Raw genomic sequence first — 15,946 nt, forward strand, 5'->3', positions numbered from 1 at the left:
ATAGCCGGCCATGCAAAATATTATAATGAAGCATAATAAGGATACAAAGTATTGTACCTGCTAGTTGATTGTAGATTTGAAGTCCAAGAAGATAGTACTTTTTCCATTTGTCTTTTCCATTTCATTTGGTCAAAACCGGTGTCATGGGGACCAATATTTTATTTCAAGGGTTTGTCGTGAACGGCAGAAACGGAAAAGAGGGAAAACGATGTTTAAATCCAAGACTTGTTTCTTCTGTAACCTCACTCCTCTGCAGTTAGCAAGGTCCAATCAAAGTTTCTACTGGCCTGCTTTAAGAAAAACTTGCACTTATAATAGAAAATATTATCGTATTGTTGTATCGTGAAATGACATCGGATCAACCATTATTATTGTCATTGAAAAAAAAAACAGTTTCACATGTCCCATGTATTTTTATCAACATACATATTCGATTTGATCTAAAAAAACATATATATATATATATATATATTCAAATTAATCAAACTCAGTTGATTTAGTCTATAACTCTATATATGTCCCCAATAATGACACGAGCTCAATCAGAAGTTTGGATATGTTGTAAGATGCATATATTTTGAATTAGAATATTAACAAATACTGTATTTTGAGATATTTTCTTCCATCACAATCACTTAAGATTGTCTCTTCTTATCATCTTATGTAACAACGCATATGACTATGAGTTAGCTAGGACGGGACATGCATGTATAGAATCGATTGACTATAAGATATCATATCCCCTGTCATATCTATGAAGTTTGACATAAACCATACTAACACTGTTAAATTGTTAATGGCATTGGCCCAGATCGATATAGTCCTTGCTCTCTCTTTCACTCTATCTCTCACTTATTATGATATAATTAAAAAGTCACATTTATTATGATACATAAGATTTTTTTACAATGACCACATAATCAAATCAAATGACACGTACAGATGTACCTTTTATCACATTTTTTTTGGTAAAAATGCTAATTTGCACCCTAAATTTAGTCATAATTGTCAGTTTGCACTTCGAACTTGCATTTAAGTCAATTTACCTCCTAAATTTGGTAAAAATTGTCTATTTGCACCTCAATCGTTAAATTTAATGTTTTCCATCAAATTTTAAGTCAAATGTCATACATTTGAGGGGTAGTATTGTCATTAGCTATATATTCATATTTAATAATGAAATAAATTAATAAAATTACTTAAAAAGAACACTTGCTACTATATTTTTTTGTTTTTTTTCGAAACATGTTATTAATTTATATATTATTATTTTACGTGATATGATATGTTAAAAGATATTAGAAAAATATAAATAAATATATAGGAATTAAAAATAAATGTATACATATAAAAATACACAACACACTATATTTGAATGTGTGGGTATGTTAGATATATAATTCGAAGTATGGTTAAGTATGTAAAAATATATATAAATAAATAGTTGATTAAAAAAATAATCCTCCTTTTAAAGAATATTTTTATTATTTTTTAAGAAAAATATAAATAAAAAATGACAACATTACCCCTCATGTGCATGACATGTGACGCAAAATTGGATAAAAATATTTAAATTTAACGGATGAGATGCAAATTGGTAATTTTTAGCAAGTTTAGGAGGTAAATTGACTCAAATACAAATTCGGGTGTAAATTGGCAATTTCAGTTAAATTTATAGTGTATTTTAACAATTTTGTCCATATTTTTTGTAGTGAAAACTCAGATCTCTTCTTAAAGCTCTTTCTGAAGTTGAAAAAGCACAACGAACTTCTCAGTCTCTGTAACAAACAGAGATGGCGGAGGGTCTGGAATTAGCAGTACTCCTATGTTCGTCAGTGTTGTTTCTTGGTGTATTGAGTTTGTTGATGAGATTTCTTAATCAGATGTGGCTGAAGCCTGCAAGGATACGAGCAGTGCTTACGAAACAAGGCTTCCGAGGGCCACGGCCTTCGTTTTTGGTCGGGAACGTTCCGGAGATGCAAAAGATTCAATCCGATATTACCAACATGATGAACACGTGCACCCTGCAAAAACCAACATCTGAAATTGATGATCAACGAGTGCAGCACGATTGGGATTCCTGTATGTTTCCCTATCTTCAACAATGGGCACGTAAATATGGTACGTGTGCTTCTTTAAGATTCTTAATTTTTAAATTCATACTATGCAAATAGATATGCCTAAAACTAATTAGTGCCTAACTGCATATGGAATTATGGATGATTATTCACTAAAATTTAGTTCTGGACCATATTTCTAGCTACCCATTGTTCAGAACGAAATTATAGTTAATTATTATCCATATGTACCACAATACTAATACGTAAAATATGGAGTTTTCATTTCCGGAATTAAAATTTGTTTTCAAATTCTGAGAATTTATATGAGCTGATAATCAACATGATGTTAATCTTATGTGTGAGAAATTATTATATATATCCGATATATAGTCAATGTGGCGTACCCCTTAATGTTATTCGTTCATTTTTATTGTGTTTATTTCTGATTTATTAATTATATTTAAAATAATCTTTTACTATTTTCACCGCATGCATGTTTATCACACTATGAAGTAATATGATTGGCTGGGTACAACACATGATAGTGTCACGTGGTGTTTTGGGTACACAGAATAATTACTCCTTATGTGTATGCTTGTACTAATTAATTTGAGAAAAAAGTTCACTATCGGTACCCAAACTATTGTGGCAAGGTCAATGTAGTACCCCAACTCTGAGTTGTACCAATGTAGTACCCCAACTTGTAATTCGCTATCAACGAAGGGTCTGAGCCAATTTTCCGTTACGGCTCCGTTATCTCGGTCACGTGTCCTGCACGTGACCACACAAAAAATTCAACAGCGGTACCCAAACTTTTGTGGCAAGGTCAATGTAGTACCCAAACTCTGAGTTGTACCAATGTAGTACCCAAACTCGTTTTTCGCTATCAATGAAGGGTCTGAGGCCAATTTACGTCACAGTTTCGTCTTATGGATCAAAATAAAAAGGGTATTTACCTAAATAACTCTATGTGGGTTCTAAGGCCATAAATAAGAAACTCTTACAATAAATATCTAGAATTAAGAAACAACTTACAAATTGGGCAAAACACCAACTCATTCTCATTATGCTCCGGACGCCTCACCACCACAGGGCGGCATCGAGGAGCTCCACCTCCTCTCATCCCCACCGCCTCCTCCTTCACCACCAACACCATCTTCGAGCTCCTCCACCTCTCTTTGGAACCCCTGATCCATCGGCACGTCACGATCGCAGAACTTCACTATGAGATTCTCGACCGCTGACCGCGCTGCTTTACATGCCTCGAATGTCGTAGGTGGAGGGAGAGAATGTCGTAGGTGGAGGATGTGAGGGAGACGATGGTGTGACTCAAGGCGGAGCTGGGAGAAGTCGTCATCGTGATTGAAGAGTTTGGAAGAAACACAACCCGTAGTGTTGCTTTGCCTCGAAATCTGAGCTCAGAAATACAGTGTGGAAGGAGTGAGAGTGAAGGAGAATGAAAATAAAAGGAGAAAAGACGAGAAGTTATGACACGTGACCCAGAAGATGGAATTGTGATAGAAATTGGCTTCAGACCCCTCGTTATAGAGAAAAACGAGTTTGGGTACTACATTGGTACAACTCAAAGTTGGGGTACTACATTGATCTTGCCACAAGAGTTTAGGTACTGATGTTGAATTTTTTTTTGTGGTCACGTGCGGGACACGTGACCGAGATAACGAAGTCGTAACGGAAATTGGACTCATACCCTTCGTTGATAGTGAATTACAAGTTTGGGTACTACATTGGTACAACTCAGAGTTGGGGTACTACATTGACATTGCTACGATAGTTTTATGACTGTGATTTTACTGATTTAGTCCTGAATCATACTGTAGATTAAAATTTTCGAACCATCATGGAAATTAAATGTATTCACTTATATAATTGGAGTCAAATTTCAGTAAAAAAGATCGATTGAAAGGATGTTTTCATTTTGACTATGAAAGGACTTCCCAATATACTAGCTATACGCTGTTGCACCTTTCCCCTTATGCACTCTTACTAAGATTATAAGTTTATAACTACGTTTGGGGCTTAATTAAGTTGATAACAGCGCGCATGCATGTCATGGTAATTAAGTTAATTTACCACGGTTTATTAATCTGATGACAATGCAGGTCCGGTATTCTTGTACTCCACTGGAGCCAAACAACACCTGTATGTGAGCGATCCTAAGTTGTTAAGGGAGCTGAAACTGCACAACTCGTTAAATTTGTGCAGACCAACATATCTGAGTAAGCCACTAAAGCCATTGCTGGGTAACGGCCTTATTTTAGCCAAGGGACATGAATGGGCTTACCAACGGAAACTTATTGCTCCTGAGTTCTTCCTCGACAAAGTTAAGGTATTCAGTTATTCACACATCCCGATCGTTTTTTTTTTGGGGGGGGGGGGGGGGGGGGGGGGGGGTTGGTTTATACACGTACGTGGTGCATGATTGAGATAATGGTGAAAATGTATAGGGCATGGTAGGTCTGATGGAGGAATCGACGATGACGTTACTGGAGACATGGGAGAGCCGAATAGTAGAAAGCGAGTCGAGCGCTGTTGAGATGAGGGTTGATCAGGATTTGAAGGCACTCTCGGCAGATATCATATCAAGAGCCTGTTTTGGCAGTTCATATTCCCAGGGCAACCAGATATTTGCAAAGATTGCTTTCTTGCAAGACGCCTTGTCCAAACCTAATACGCTCTTTGGATTTTTAAATTTCAGGTCTGTTTCACATATTCACTTTAGCTATACCTTGTATTAATTAGTTGTGTACATATTTTCTTCTGAATTACGACTCCTCGATCATATTTTCCAGAATCTTTAGCACTGAGACTGACAAGAAGATAAGAAGCATGAACAAGGAGGTGGATGCTATGTTACTCAAATTAGTGAATGATCGTCGAGCTCAAAGCGAATCGGGTGGTGCATATCAGAAGGATCTATTAGAAATTATACTTGAAAGTGCTGCTAGAGATCTTGACACGCCTCATTTCAAACATAAAACAGACCGTTTTATCCTGGACAATTGTAGAAATATCTACTTTGCAGGTTCTGAGACCACTGCTCTTACAGTTTCATGGACCTTGATGCTTCTGTCATTGCACCCGGAATGGCAGGAACGTATTCGTGCAGAAATCATTGAGGTTTCCGGGGATCTTGAACTCTACCATTGCTTGCAAGACATGGATAAAGTCCGCAAGTTCAAAACGGTATTACTTAAATTCTCATCATTACCTTTTATTTTCTGGGGACGATGTATTAGTGCATTTTGCACGATGGAATTAAATGTGAAGTTATATCATGATAAATAGATTTGATGAACGTAACACTACGTACTCTGACGCAAAATGTGTCATTGTATATATAGCTGACGATGGTGCTTCTAGAGAGCTCCGTCTTTATGGACCAGGAGTCATAACAGCAAGAGAAGCTCTGGTCAACATGAAGTTGGGGGACCTTGATGTACCGGAAGGCATCCACATGTGGGTCTACTTTCCGGCATTGCATCGTGACACCGAAAATTGGGGTCCGGATGCTAATGAGTTTAAGCCGGAGAGGTTTGCAAATGGAATGTCGGAATCATGCAAGTATCCCCAAGCCTACATGCCATTTGGTTTCGGGACTCGATTGTGCATAGGCCAGACATTTACCATGCTGCAGCTTAAAATAGTACTCTCTCTGATTTTATCTAAATTCTCGTTCTCCCCTTCTCCAAACTATCGCCATTCTCCTGTTTATAAAATGCTATTATTGCCTGAGCATGGAATGAGACTCATTGTTCGGCGTGTGAAGTGAGATAGCTAGCTAGCTATGTGTAATAAGAGCTCTCTCCAGATATGAAATGAGATGCAATGATACATATCAATGTGGACAATGACACGATGTGATGTCAATCTGTGAACCAAGTATGTAATTACGTACAGATCGATTAACAGGTGGTTTTTTTGTTTTTTGTTTTTCCTTTTGTTCTTGCTAATTAGCCTACTGAAATCATATGCTTGTAATTAAAGAGTAGGTCTGTCAACACAATATCGTCCAAGAAATATAAATTAAATCACCAAAAGTAACAATTAGTATAGATTTTTTTTTTTGGAAATGCACAATTAGTATAGCTATACATAAGTGGAACCATGATTTTCGCTAAAGCATTTGCAAGTTCACGTCGAGGGTACCTTAATGATATATATGCCAAGGGTTTGGTTACTGTGCATCGCTGAATACCATACATACTGAATCGGACGGTGGATAGAGAGTGTCTTGAAATGCACGTGAAGTATGTGAGATGTATGGACGGTGGATTAGGGCCGTTGTACGCATGCAGCGCTGCAGCACATAATTTTCCTATATGCCAATGGCACAACTTTCCCGAAGATATGTCATATGTGAAAGTTCAAAATTGTTTATTGCATGTGTTTACTGAATTACTTGAATTTCAACATACAACTCGACGACTCGTGCATGTACGTGTATCTAGGGAATTACCGTACTAATTGACATCAGCAGAAGTTCACGAAAAATACTTAAATATTGTCAAACTGGATGAAACTTTGTAGAGATGATCTTGAATACCATACCTAAATATTGAATCGCTTATAGTGAAAAAATTTGACCAAAAAGTGTGTCAAAATTGGAACTTCATTCTAGATAAAGATTATATATATATATATATATATATATATATATATATATGAATTCCTCTGACGAACCAAACATATATTGGCATTCAAATCCAAGGGTACATCAGCAACTATATGTGTCGTAAGTTAGTGAATGATACGAAAAGACTGTAGCATGATCAATACTAATAGATATGTAGTCACTTTCGAAACATATGTGTATGTGACAATTGACATCATCATTCCCTATATATACGAACAAAATATCCAACCCCCTTTATGTTACTCTCCTGGATGAACATAGTGCTCATAACAATGTGCATATTACTATGTTAGCACTATAACGTGGTGAGAGACAACACCATTTTGTATGTACACCGTCCAGGGCGGACAGCACATGCAGCCCGTGTTAGTAACTATATTGTTGATGCGTCTCAACAACCATTCTCCAGCGATCTGTTTTTAACACGGAAGCATACTTTCGATCTCAGACTTCTAGGAAAGGGCTAGCATTGCTAAAAGATGACCTTAGTTAAGTAGCTAGTAATTCAAACTCTTCTCTTCGTTAATTACATACCAAACTCTGTCAATACTAGGAAATGAATTAGCGCTCGGCTATTTTTTTATAGCTAATAATAGTCCAAAGCTTCAATATATACCCTTTTGTCTTAATCATAATCCGGAAGAACAACCTGGAGTGCTGGAGCTAACCTTTTATCAAACCCTCCCAACAAACATTACCATACGATAGTTTCGTCATTTACTTATCTCAACCTAGGTATATAAATTCATGTAACCCTTCATTTTATATCAAATCAGAATATCAACGATATAACCTCCAAACATTTCTTGTTACATTTTCATAATTTACTTTTTCATAATTTACTTTCAATAAATCTCAAATCCTAACACGATATCAAAGCTTGGTTCTGATCCTGTGGGTTTTGTTCATGCATGCTTCTCTTTAGCTTCCGCGGTTTACAGTTTTATCAGTCTTAGTTTTAGAAGCCCTTAATTCTTCATAACCGTAGCCTCATAATTCTCATTGCCTGTCCAAACCTGTAAATCCAAGCAGAGTAGATCACCAATCGGAGCCTGCGATTTTATTGGAAGTTTGAGATAAGGATTTCGTTGCCTTCATCGTCGCTTTTGCGGTCAATTTCAACTTCAGATCTGGCTCGGTTCGTTGTGCCCAGCCATTTTCTTGCTCCGGTTGTTGCCTCTTCTCCCGTGCAGTGCCGTCATGGCCTGTTTGCGGCAGTTTTAGAGTCGGTTCTTCTGCTTGTTCCCTCAGCCTGCATCAGATTTTTCCAACAAATTGGTAATATCTCTCCGATTTGTCATTTCTGCCACTTGAATCATGGAATTGAATCCTGCTCTCGCCTGTTACGCCTCTACTCATCAGTTTTCCATTTTCTTTATTTTATCAAAATTTTATCAAAGATTAAGAATGAAGTTCGAGTTTGAAAAATGTTCAATTTCTTTTTGGACTGGTGAGTGAGGCTTGTCAAGTTAGATTGTGGATTGGTTGTTTGGCTGAATGTTCTAGTTGTGGTCCTTTTGGGAAATGCCTCCATATTTGGTCCAGAATTTGTTTTGCTTCCTGCTGCTTGAATGGTGATGTGAATTTGCTGTGTCTATTGCATGAACGGTGCTCTTATTGCAAGTATAAATGAAACATGATGATGGTGTGCTGCTGAAAAAGAATATGAAAGTTTTTCAGAAGGTATATATGCTCAAATTTGAAGAAGTATGATTGTGAATATGCAACAGAATTATTGTGATATGCAGAAGTACAATGATCATATATTGCTTGAAGATGTCAATTGCTTATGCGTCAGCCTCTCCTATTCTTGTTCTCATTTTATAGTCTTTGTTTTTTTGAGTTTCTTCTTAATCAAAATTTGTTCAATTACCAATGAAAGCTCCCTTTTTTTTTTTTGGTTCTAGCTCTTTGCCATAATACCTTTGTATAATTACCAATCGAAATCAAATTACCAATTATGTATAATTACCAAGTTTCTTTTTCTTTTTCTTACTACTGTCTTTTCTTAGAATTTCTTTTAGCTTCTCTTTCTCTTCAAAATCTGTTCAATTACCAGTACAATTACTAAATGAATTGAACTTTGTACAGTTGCCGGTATAATGACCAATGAATCAACTTTTGTCCAATTATCTATCAATCAATCAAATGTAGACAATCAGTCTTCTTTTCCTTCATCCATCTTCTGCACTTAAGTTCAATTTCCTCTTGTCTCCTTTCCTTTTTCTGGGATAAGGTTGTGGGCACCTCATTCTTATTGGCAAGCAACTACTATACAAATTGTTAAGGACAAGGCCATGAATTGGTGAATTGGGCTGCTATACTTTTGTTACATGTGTAATTAGAGAAAATGGCATTCTCTGTATTTGTTGGTTGCCAAGGACAGATTCATATTTCCAGATTAGGTTCATGCATTTGGGAAATCTTTGCTCTCGAATTGTTGCTAGATGTCTTGGCATATTAACATTAGGTCCTATGAGTATCGAAGAACCAGTTCTTATGCTTTCAGCTTTGTGAGATCTGATTGAAACTGTGGTTCAAGAAAGCATTCATTCAAAGAGATATGCACTCATATTAAGGATTTTGGGTTTTGTTTGGGATGTTAGAATATATGGGCTATTGTTCATGTACTGTAATCCAACCATTATGCTTGTTATCAAGCATATGGTTGAAGGATGGTGTTATAATTATAATTGTATTATATTAGGGTAGTTTCGTCATTTGTTTATCTCAATCTACGTATATAAACTCATGTAACATCTTCATTTTACATCAATGAGAATATCAACAATGTAGCCTCCAAACATTTCTGGTGTTCTTTTACATTTTCAAAATTTACTTTCATTAAATCTCAGAAGCAGTCGGGTCAGTAAAATGGTAAATGATACAAAAGAGTAAGTAGTGCATCTTACATGCATGCGTGATCAATATTATAGTCCCCATTGGAGGCAGTTGTGTATGTGACAATTGAATTGACATCATCGTTTAATATATTTATATACATGCATCTTCCAAATTTGAAGTATATATGAACAAAATAATGAAAGTATCCTTTCTCTTTTGGATCAATCGATGTAGTGCATCTTTATGATTCATGACATAACCCACTAACTGGGTCAGATCGATGCCTCAACAACCATTCCTATCGATCTGTTTCTCAGTAAGTGAACTATGAAACCCTCTTCCTACTTTCTCTTTCCAACAACCTTTTAAGAAAAATGTTTTTGTGCTTCACAATGATGTTTCCATCAAAGAAAAAGAAAAGACACAATACTTTGTTTGGATTATATATAGAAGCATTTATGTTTTTTTTTGTAACAAAAGTAATTAACTTGAGACTTTTGTTTTGAATACTTGTTGTCCATGACGTTCCATATTCTAAGTTCGACGGTAACTTTGTTTATTTGTTATTTGATAGATTCCTTGCAGATGAGAAATTGATATTTATGTGTTTGTGTAATTCGTAATCACAAACGTATACATACTTGCACTCAATTAGACCCGCGTGTATTTTGTTTGCATGGCCGACTCCAACTGTTTACTGCATTATACTTTTTCGACTTCAATTCATGCAGCCGGAGTTTTTAATATAGATTTCTTGCAAATTTTGGAAATTGATTGATAAGTGAGTTATATATATAACTAGAATGTATCGACCGATGGACATTCCTACATTATTCTATACGTCCCTTGATGCGAGTGCTTTGGTCTTCAACTTAATTAATGGGTTCATATCTTTTAATCAATACTCCAAAACACAAATCGTTGCCACGTCCAGATACTCCAAATCAATCACCCTCTCAGTCTAGCGACTCTAGCCACATCAAATTTCGCTCTACCACAAAACTGCCACAATATTAGTATAGGTCGTAAAGAGGTATTTTTGATCTTTAATTATCTCAACACTATTAGTATAGGTGTTAGTGCCATAAAAAGTCTATTTTAAACAAACGGCTGAGATTGCAAGATATCAGTTAATTCACTTGAAGGTTGGTGTTCTGAATACGTTTCCTGTACATTTCTCTCTTTTGGTTTCAATTATGGGCCTCAAGTATTGCAAATGTACATAATTTTCTTCCTTAACTTTCCCCTTCCGACAAGGTAAGTGATGAGTAAATTACTTTTTACCTCCCCCCAAAAGGGTAAAAAGCAATAGAGACAAATCGTCAAACCCCACACCAATTTGTTCTCTACCACAACAATTTCCCAAATCAAGTCAAGTTCCGGATCACCTGTTCCCCCCGTGCCTGGAATTTTCGTAGGTACGGCGAGGGCATTATCGGCAACGCGGTTAAACAACCCAGGGCTGTTTCGACAATTCGTGTAACGCCGTCTAGGAATCCGATTAACCCCGACTCTTTCATTTTTACTCTGTTTTAATTTTTTTTTTTAAAACAGAGTTTGAGAGGGAGGTGGGAAAGCGCCAACTAACAATTAACAGAAAGAAGGAAGAAGAAGAGCTCAGCTCAGTAACAAAGAGTAGGTAGAGGTATGTAACTGACACGACGCCGGCTGTGACACGTGTTTGTTAACAATTCAGTTTTATGTTTTCCGGTTTATTCTCATTCGTTCTCCACCGTACGTTTTGCTTCTTTGATTCGGTTTTTATGATATTTATTGATCTTTTTTTTTAATTGCTGTTGGTTTTGGTTCTGGAATCTTGATTCCTGTAGGGCTTTGGTTGCTGCAAATTCTTGTTTGGATTTGTGGCAGCTAAACCTGAGAGGTTTCTCAAGGTGAATTCGGAATCTTTATTATTGTTTTGGTTCGGTTTTACGTTGCTCTTTGTAATCATCTCGGGTCTGTTTTCCATTATGAATCGAATTCGTTTTGGAAATCTGTGTTTGGATTATGGTTAGGATTCCGCTGTAATTTGATGTTGCTATATTTGCAGAAATTCAGTGAAAAGTAAAAAAGAGGGGGAAATTGTTCAGGGGAATCCTGTCAATATTATTGGAGGGGCTGATGGAATGAGTGAACTTATTTGAATTGAGGAAATAGAATTGGTGGAAAGATGGAGAGGATTTTGACAATGGTGGAGGCGGGGAATCAAGTGGGAAGCGAGTCGTTGATCAGTACTATCAAGATTGCAGTACTTCCCATAGCTAAAGTTTTTACAGTTTGTTCTTTGGGTCTTCTTATGGCTTCCAAGTATGTCAACATCTTGCCGGCTGATGGAAGGAAGCTCTTGAATGGGGTAAGGCGTGATTTGACTACTCCTCCTTTGCGTTTGAAGATAATGTGAGGTGCCGGATGCTGAGTTTGCTTAATGTGTTTTGTTTCTTGCAGCTGGTTTTCTCGCTTTTGCTGCCGTGTTTGATTTTCTCCCAACTCGGACAAGCAGTCACCTTGGAGAAAATGCTCGAGTGGTATGAGCTGTTTCTGCTGTGTTTTGTTCTTGTAACCTGATAGTAAAGCCTTAGGATTTGTGTACTAAGTATCGTATCCTTTTGCAGGTGGTTTATCCCTATGAATGTGGTGCTTGGTAGCATATCAGGCTCAATCATAGGTTATATAACCGCGTCCGTCGTCCGTCCACCTTACCCGTTCTTCAAGTTAACAGTTGTACAAATTGGAATTGGTATGCTGTTAAACCACCCTTCTTATAATCTTCGGTTTCGGACTTTCAGTAGCAGCAGGACGCTTGTATTATTAATTTTATTATAAAAACTATACTATTATTACTATTACTATTCGTGAAATGTGGGATGACTTAGATTAGGCAATAATAAGCAGAGGTAACTTGTAACATTAGATACTGGACATATGCAAACTGAATGTAGGGTGGATAACTTAGGTCATCAAGCTAGTTTCATTAAGGAATTAATTTTCTATTTAAGATGTATCAGTGCTGCTGGTGCTTTGTGCTAAATAATTAGGTTTTTTTTTTCAATAATATGCAGGAAACATTGGGAATGTGCCACTTGTCCTGATTGCTGCTTTATGTAGAGACTCATCCAACCCTTTTGGTGACTCGACAACATGTAGCACAAATGGAATTGCCTATATTTCGTTTGGCCAGTGGGTAGGTGTTTTGCATGATTACATTTCACTATTGATCGCCAGAGTTTGTAACTGGAACCCATGCTGCAAATTATGCAGTAATGCAATACTTAGTATCATCGCAAACTAAGTTATTCATTTAGGATAAAGCACTAAACATTGTCTATCATTGATGATGCATATATAGGTTGGCGCAATCATCCTTTACACATATGTCTTTAATATGCTGGCTCCTCCTCCAGAGGGTACCTTTGACATTGATGAGGAAACTCTTCCAATCAAGAACCCTAGCGATGGAGACACAACTGGACAAGTTCCTTTGCTTACACATGAGGAACAAGAAGTAGAGGTAGAGCAAAAACATGAAGAAGTTGTAGAAATCAACCCAACTTCTTCAAAGAAATCTAAGGTAAGAATCACTTATATTATATCCATCTGATGTTTTATTTATCCTATTTTTGTTGTCTATACATCTTCTCTTCCTGACGTAACTTGTATCCTTCAATGTTCCCCATTATAAAATCTAAAAAAGAATTTTACTTTACCTTGTTTAAAGGTGAGTTGTTAAGATTGAAAAAAAAAGAAAAGGGGTGAGTTGTTCAGATGAAAACAGTTCAATAGCAGTGATAGTCGTATTACAATTTTGTTAAACTTTGATCTGCTTTTATATTTATTGTGCTTAACAGTTGAGTTATGCAGATTACAGAGTGTTGGGATATATTTTACTTTCAATGCTTTATATTGTCTGGTAGTCTTTATGTGTATACTATGGTTCTTATTACATGGCATTAAATTTGTTGCAGATTACAGAGTTCTTGCTTTTTCTCTATGAGAAGTTAAAGCTCAACCAACTTCTTCAGCCCCCTATAATAGCTTCTGTAAGTTTGATCCTTTTGTTAAACTCATTCAATATCTGTTTGTATAATTTATGTTAATATTGAAGTAAAACCATATGCAAATACTTCTAATTGGACCTTCAGAATTAATCAAATTGAATCTGGTGCAGGTCCTAGCCATGGTACTTGGAGCAATACCATTCTTAAAGAAACAGATCTTCGAATCTGGTGGTCCGTTTTTCTTCTTCACTGATAGTTGCACTATCCTTGGGTATGCTTAGTTAAATTATACTACAGTATATGTTGGTTGCTCAATTAAAATAAAGAATTCTATATGTGAAATTGGAAACTAGCTTAAAAAGTTTTTTGAACTTAGAAGTTTGATTGAAATTTTGGTTGCTATATATGATATTATAAAATAGCTTACTAGTGATATAGTGGAAACATTGACATATACACAGTCACTATCATGTATCATTTTCTGTGGTTGTCTGTGATCAGTGTATTTGTAAAGAGAACTTGGTCCTGTGCTTTTCCACTCTGGGATTTTTGGTCTCCACTGTGACAGCATGGGAATATATGGGATTACATGCTACTTAACTTGCATACCTTTGCTAATCCTCTGGTTAATAGACGTCAACATTTTGACACACTCATCATAGATATGGAAGTGAGGATTTTCTTAACATCTGTCATCTAGTTTGGTTGGGGTTTGATTGTATATTATGTCGATAAGCCATATAGGATCTTCTTGTTCCATTTATATTCCAAAATAAATAAAAAGAATTATCTAGTAGCACTTTCAATTCCCTGTTTAGTTCATTCTTTTAATCTCTGCGGTATTCTGATGTTATTTTTTGGTGATACCAGGGAAGCTATGATTCCATGCATTCTTTTGGCATTAGGCGGCAACCTTATTAATGGTGAGTTGGCACCCCTCCATCTTGTTTACCTTACTTGCTTGGGTTTGTTTGACATTGAAAATGAGTTATTTGCAGATAAAGTTACCTCTGTAATATTTTTGCTACAAATTAGTATGCATTCCATACTTATTCCATGGTCTGAGTTTAGATGATATCATCATGACATGTCTGTTTTGCAGGTCCTGGGAGTTCCAAACTTGGTTTTCGGACAACTGCTGCAATTGTATTTTCACGGTTGGTCTTGGTCCCCCCGGCAGGACTTGGGATTGTAATGTTGGCTGATAAGCTCGGTTTCCTACCTGAGGGTGATAAGATGTTTCGTTTTGTTCTACTGCTCCAGCACACAATGCCATCGTCTGTTCTGGCTGGTACTCAAACCTAACTTACAGATCTCAAAGTCTCATGACTTGCATTTTTATAACTGCCGTGCACAATAGTACACAATGGCACTGATTAATGAATGCACCTTTCCTTGTAGGTGCTGTTGCAAATTTAAGAGGCTGCGGAAGGGAGGCCGCTGCTGTCTTGTTCTGGGTTCATATATTTGCGGTGTTCTCCATGACTGGGTGGATTATTTTGTACCTCAACATACTCTTTTAGAAACATCCAAAGTCGGAAGTAGTTGCTGGCACCACACTTGCTCATCTCTCTCTGCCTTCTACTATTAAATTTTTTGGCCTATCAATGTTAATAGCTAATAGAACAAGTTAAGCTTGGAAATTCATTCTTGTAATGAAAAAGAGGTGTCAAACTGAAGAGGAGCGCACGGTGATTGGTGTTGTGGGCAGCTGCCTTTGCATCCAAGAATATATAGGTTTGTAGAAGGTCAGTTGTCATCTTCATTAGGAGGTGGGCCGAGGTGCATGTAAATGTATACCACCGCCAAAGATCAACAGGGTGTTACTGTTAGCTACATTACTCCCTGCTTTAGTTGTAAAGTGGAAGCAATTATTTATTTATAATCTAAATAGGAGGTCCCCTGCCCCTTCTTCCTCGTACCCTTTTTGCATCTGGCTTTCCTGTTGCCCTTCATTTTCAAACAGATATAGAAGCAGAATGCGATTTCACTCTCAAGTAACATCACTTAGTTTCATGAAAGCAGGAATCATCACAGGAATCATCATGAAAGTTGAAGATTCAGAAGTTCATTTCTGGTGTCTTGGTGGCTTACATCCGTATTTACGCGTTAGGTGGATTAACCTCACTGCCCGAGGTTGCGGATTCAATCTCCCTTTTCCAACGTTGCTAATCAGTAAATAAAAATAAACTTGCTAGGAGCTCAAACCAGCTCAACTTTTCCTCTCAAAAAAGATCAGACGTTTTCATGGTTGTGATAAGAAGGGTCAAATACTAGGGCACCCTATTAGGCTATTACCATTGCACTCTTGCAGTGTGCCATTGTCATCACTCATGAAACGCAACATGCATTGTCGTCCAGTAGCACAGGAATAGCTTCTTATGGATAGCAAT

At 36.8% G+C, this 15,946-nt stretch overlaps 1 protein-coding gene and 1 pseudogene across 1 annotated transcript; both read left to right on the forward strand.

Annotated features, from left to right (window-relative positions):
• The first annotated feature begins 1,759 nt into the window (after nt 1–1,759).
• LOC126799655 (cytochrome P450 714A1-like) lies at nt 1,760–5,987 on the forward strand (annotated as a pseudogene).
• Nucleotides 5,988–11,637: 5,650 nt separating this feature from the next.
• LOC126799657 (protein PIN-LIKES 6) lies at nt 11,638–15,474 on the forward strand. Its single transcript, XM_050526899.1, has 10 exons — nt 11,638–11,911; nt 12,004–12,083; nt 12,171–12,295; nt 12,618–12,739; nt 12,905–13,126; nt 13,521–13,595; nt 13,724–13,824; nt 14,424–14,476; nt 14,656–14,844; nt 14,955–15,474. The coding sequence occupies exons 1-10, from the start codon at nt 11,729–11,731 to the stop codon at nt 15,074–15,076; spliced, it is 1,272 nt and encodes a 423-aa protein (XP_050382856.1). The 5' UTR covers nt 11,638–11,728; the 3' UTR covers nt 15,077–15,474.
• The last annotated feature ends 472 nt before the right edge of the window (nt 15,475–15,946 follow it).

Source organism: Argentina anserina, chromosome 6 (genome assembly GCF_933775445.1).
Source record: "Argentina anserina chromosome 6, drPotAnse1.1, whole genome shotgun sequence".
NCBI lineage: Eukaryota > Viridiplantae > Streptophyta > Magnoliopsida > Rosales > Rosaceae > Argentina > Argentina anserina.

What these genes read in the sequence shown, in the direction of transcription:
- LOC126799657 (XM_050526899.1), top strand. Translation starts at nt 11,729, where the DNA reads ATGGAGAGGATTTTGACAATGGTGGAGGCGGGGAATCAAGTGGGAAGC. An exon ending in ATATTTCGTTTGGCCAGTGG is followed by an intron (nt 12,740 to 12,904) that starts GTAGGTGTTTTG and finishes ATGCATATATAG; the next exon opens with GTTGGCGCAATCATCCTTTA. An exon ending in GATAGTTGCACTATCCTTGG is followed by an intron (nt 13,825 to 14,423) that starts GTATGCTTAGTT and finishes TGGTGATACCAG; the next exon opens with GGAAGCTATGATTCCATGCA.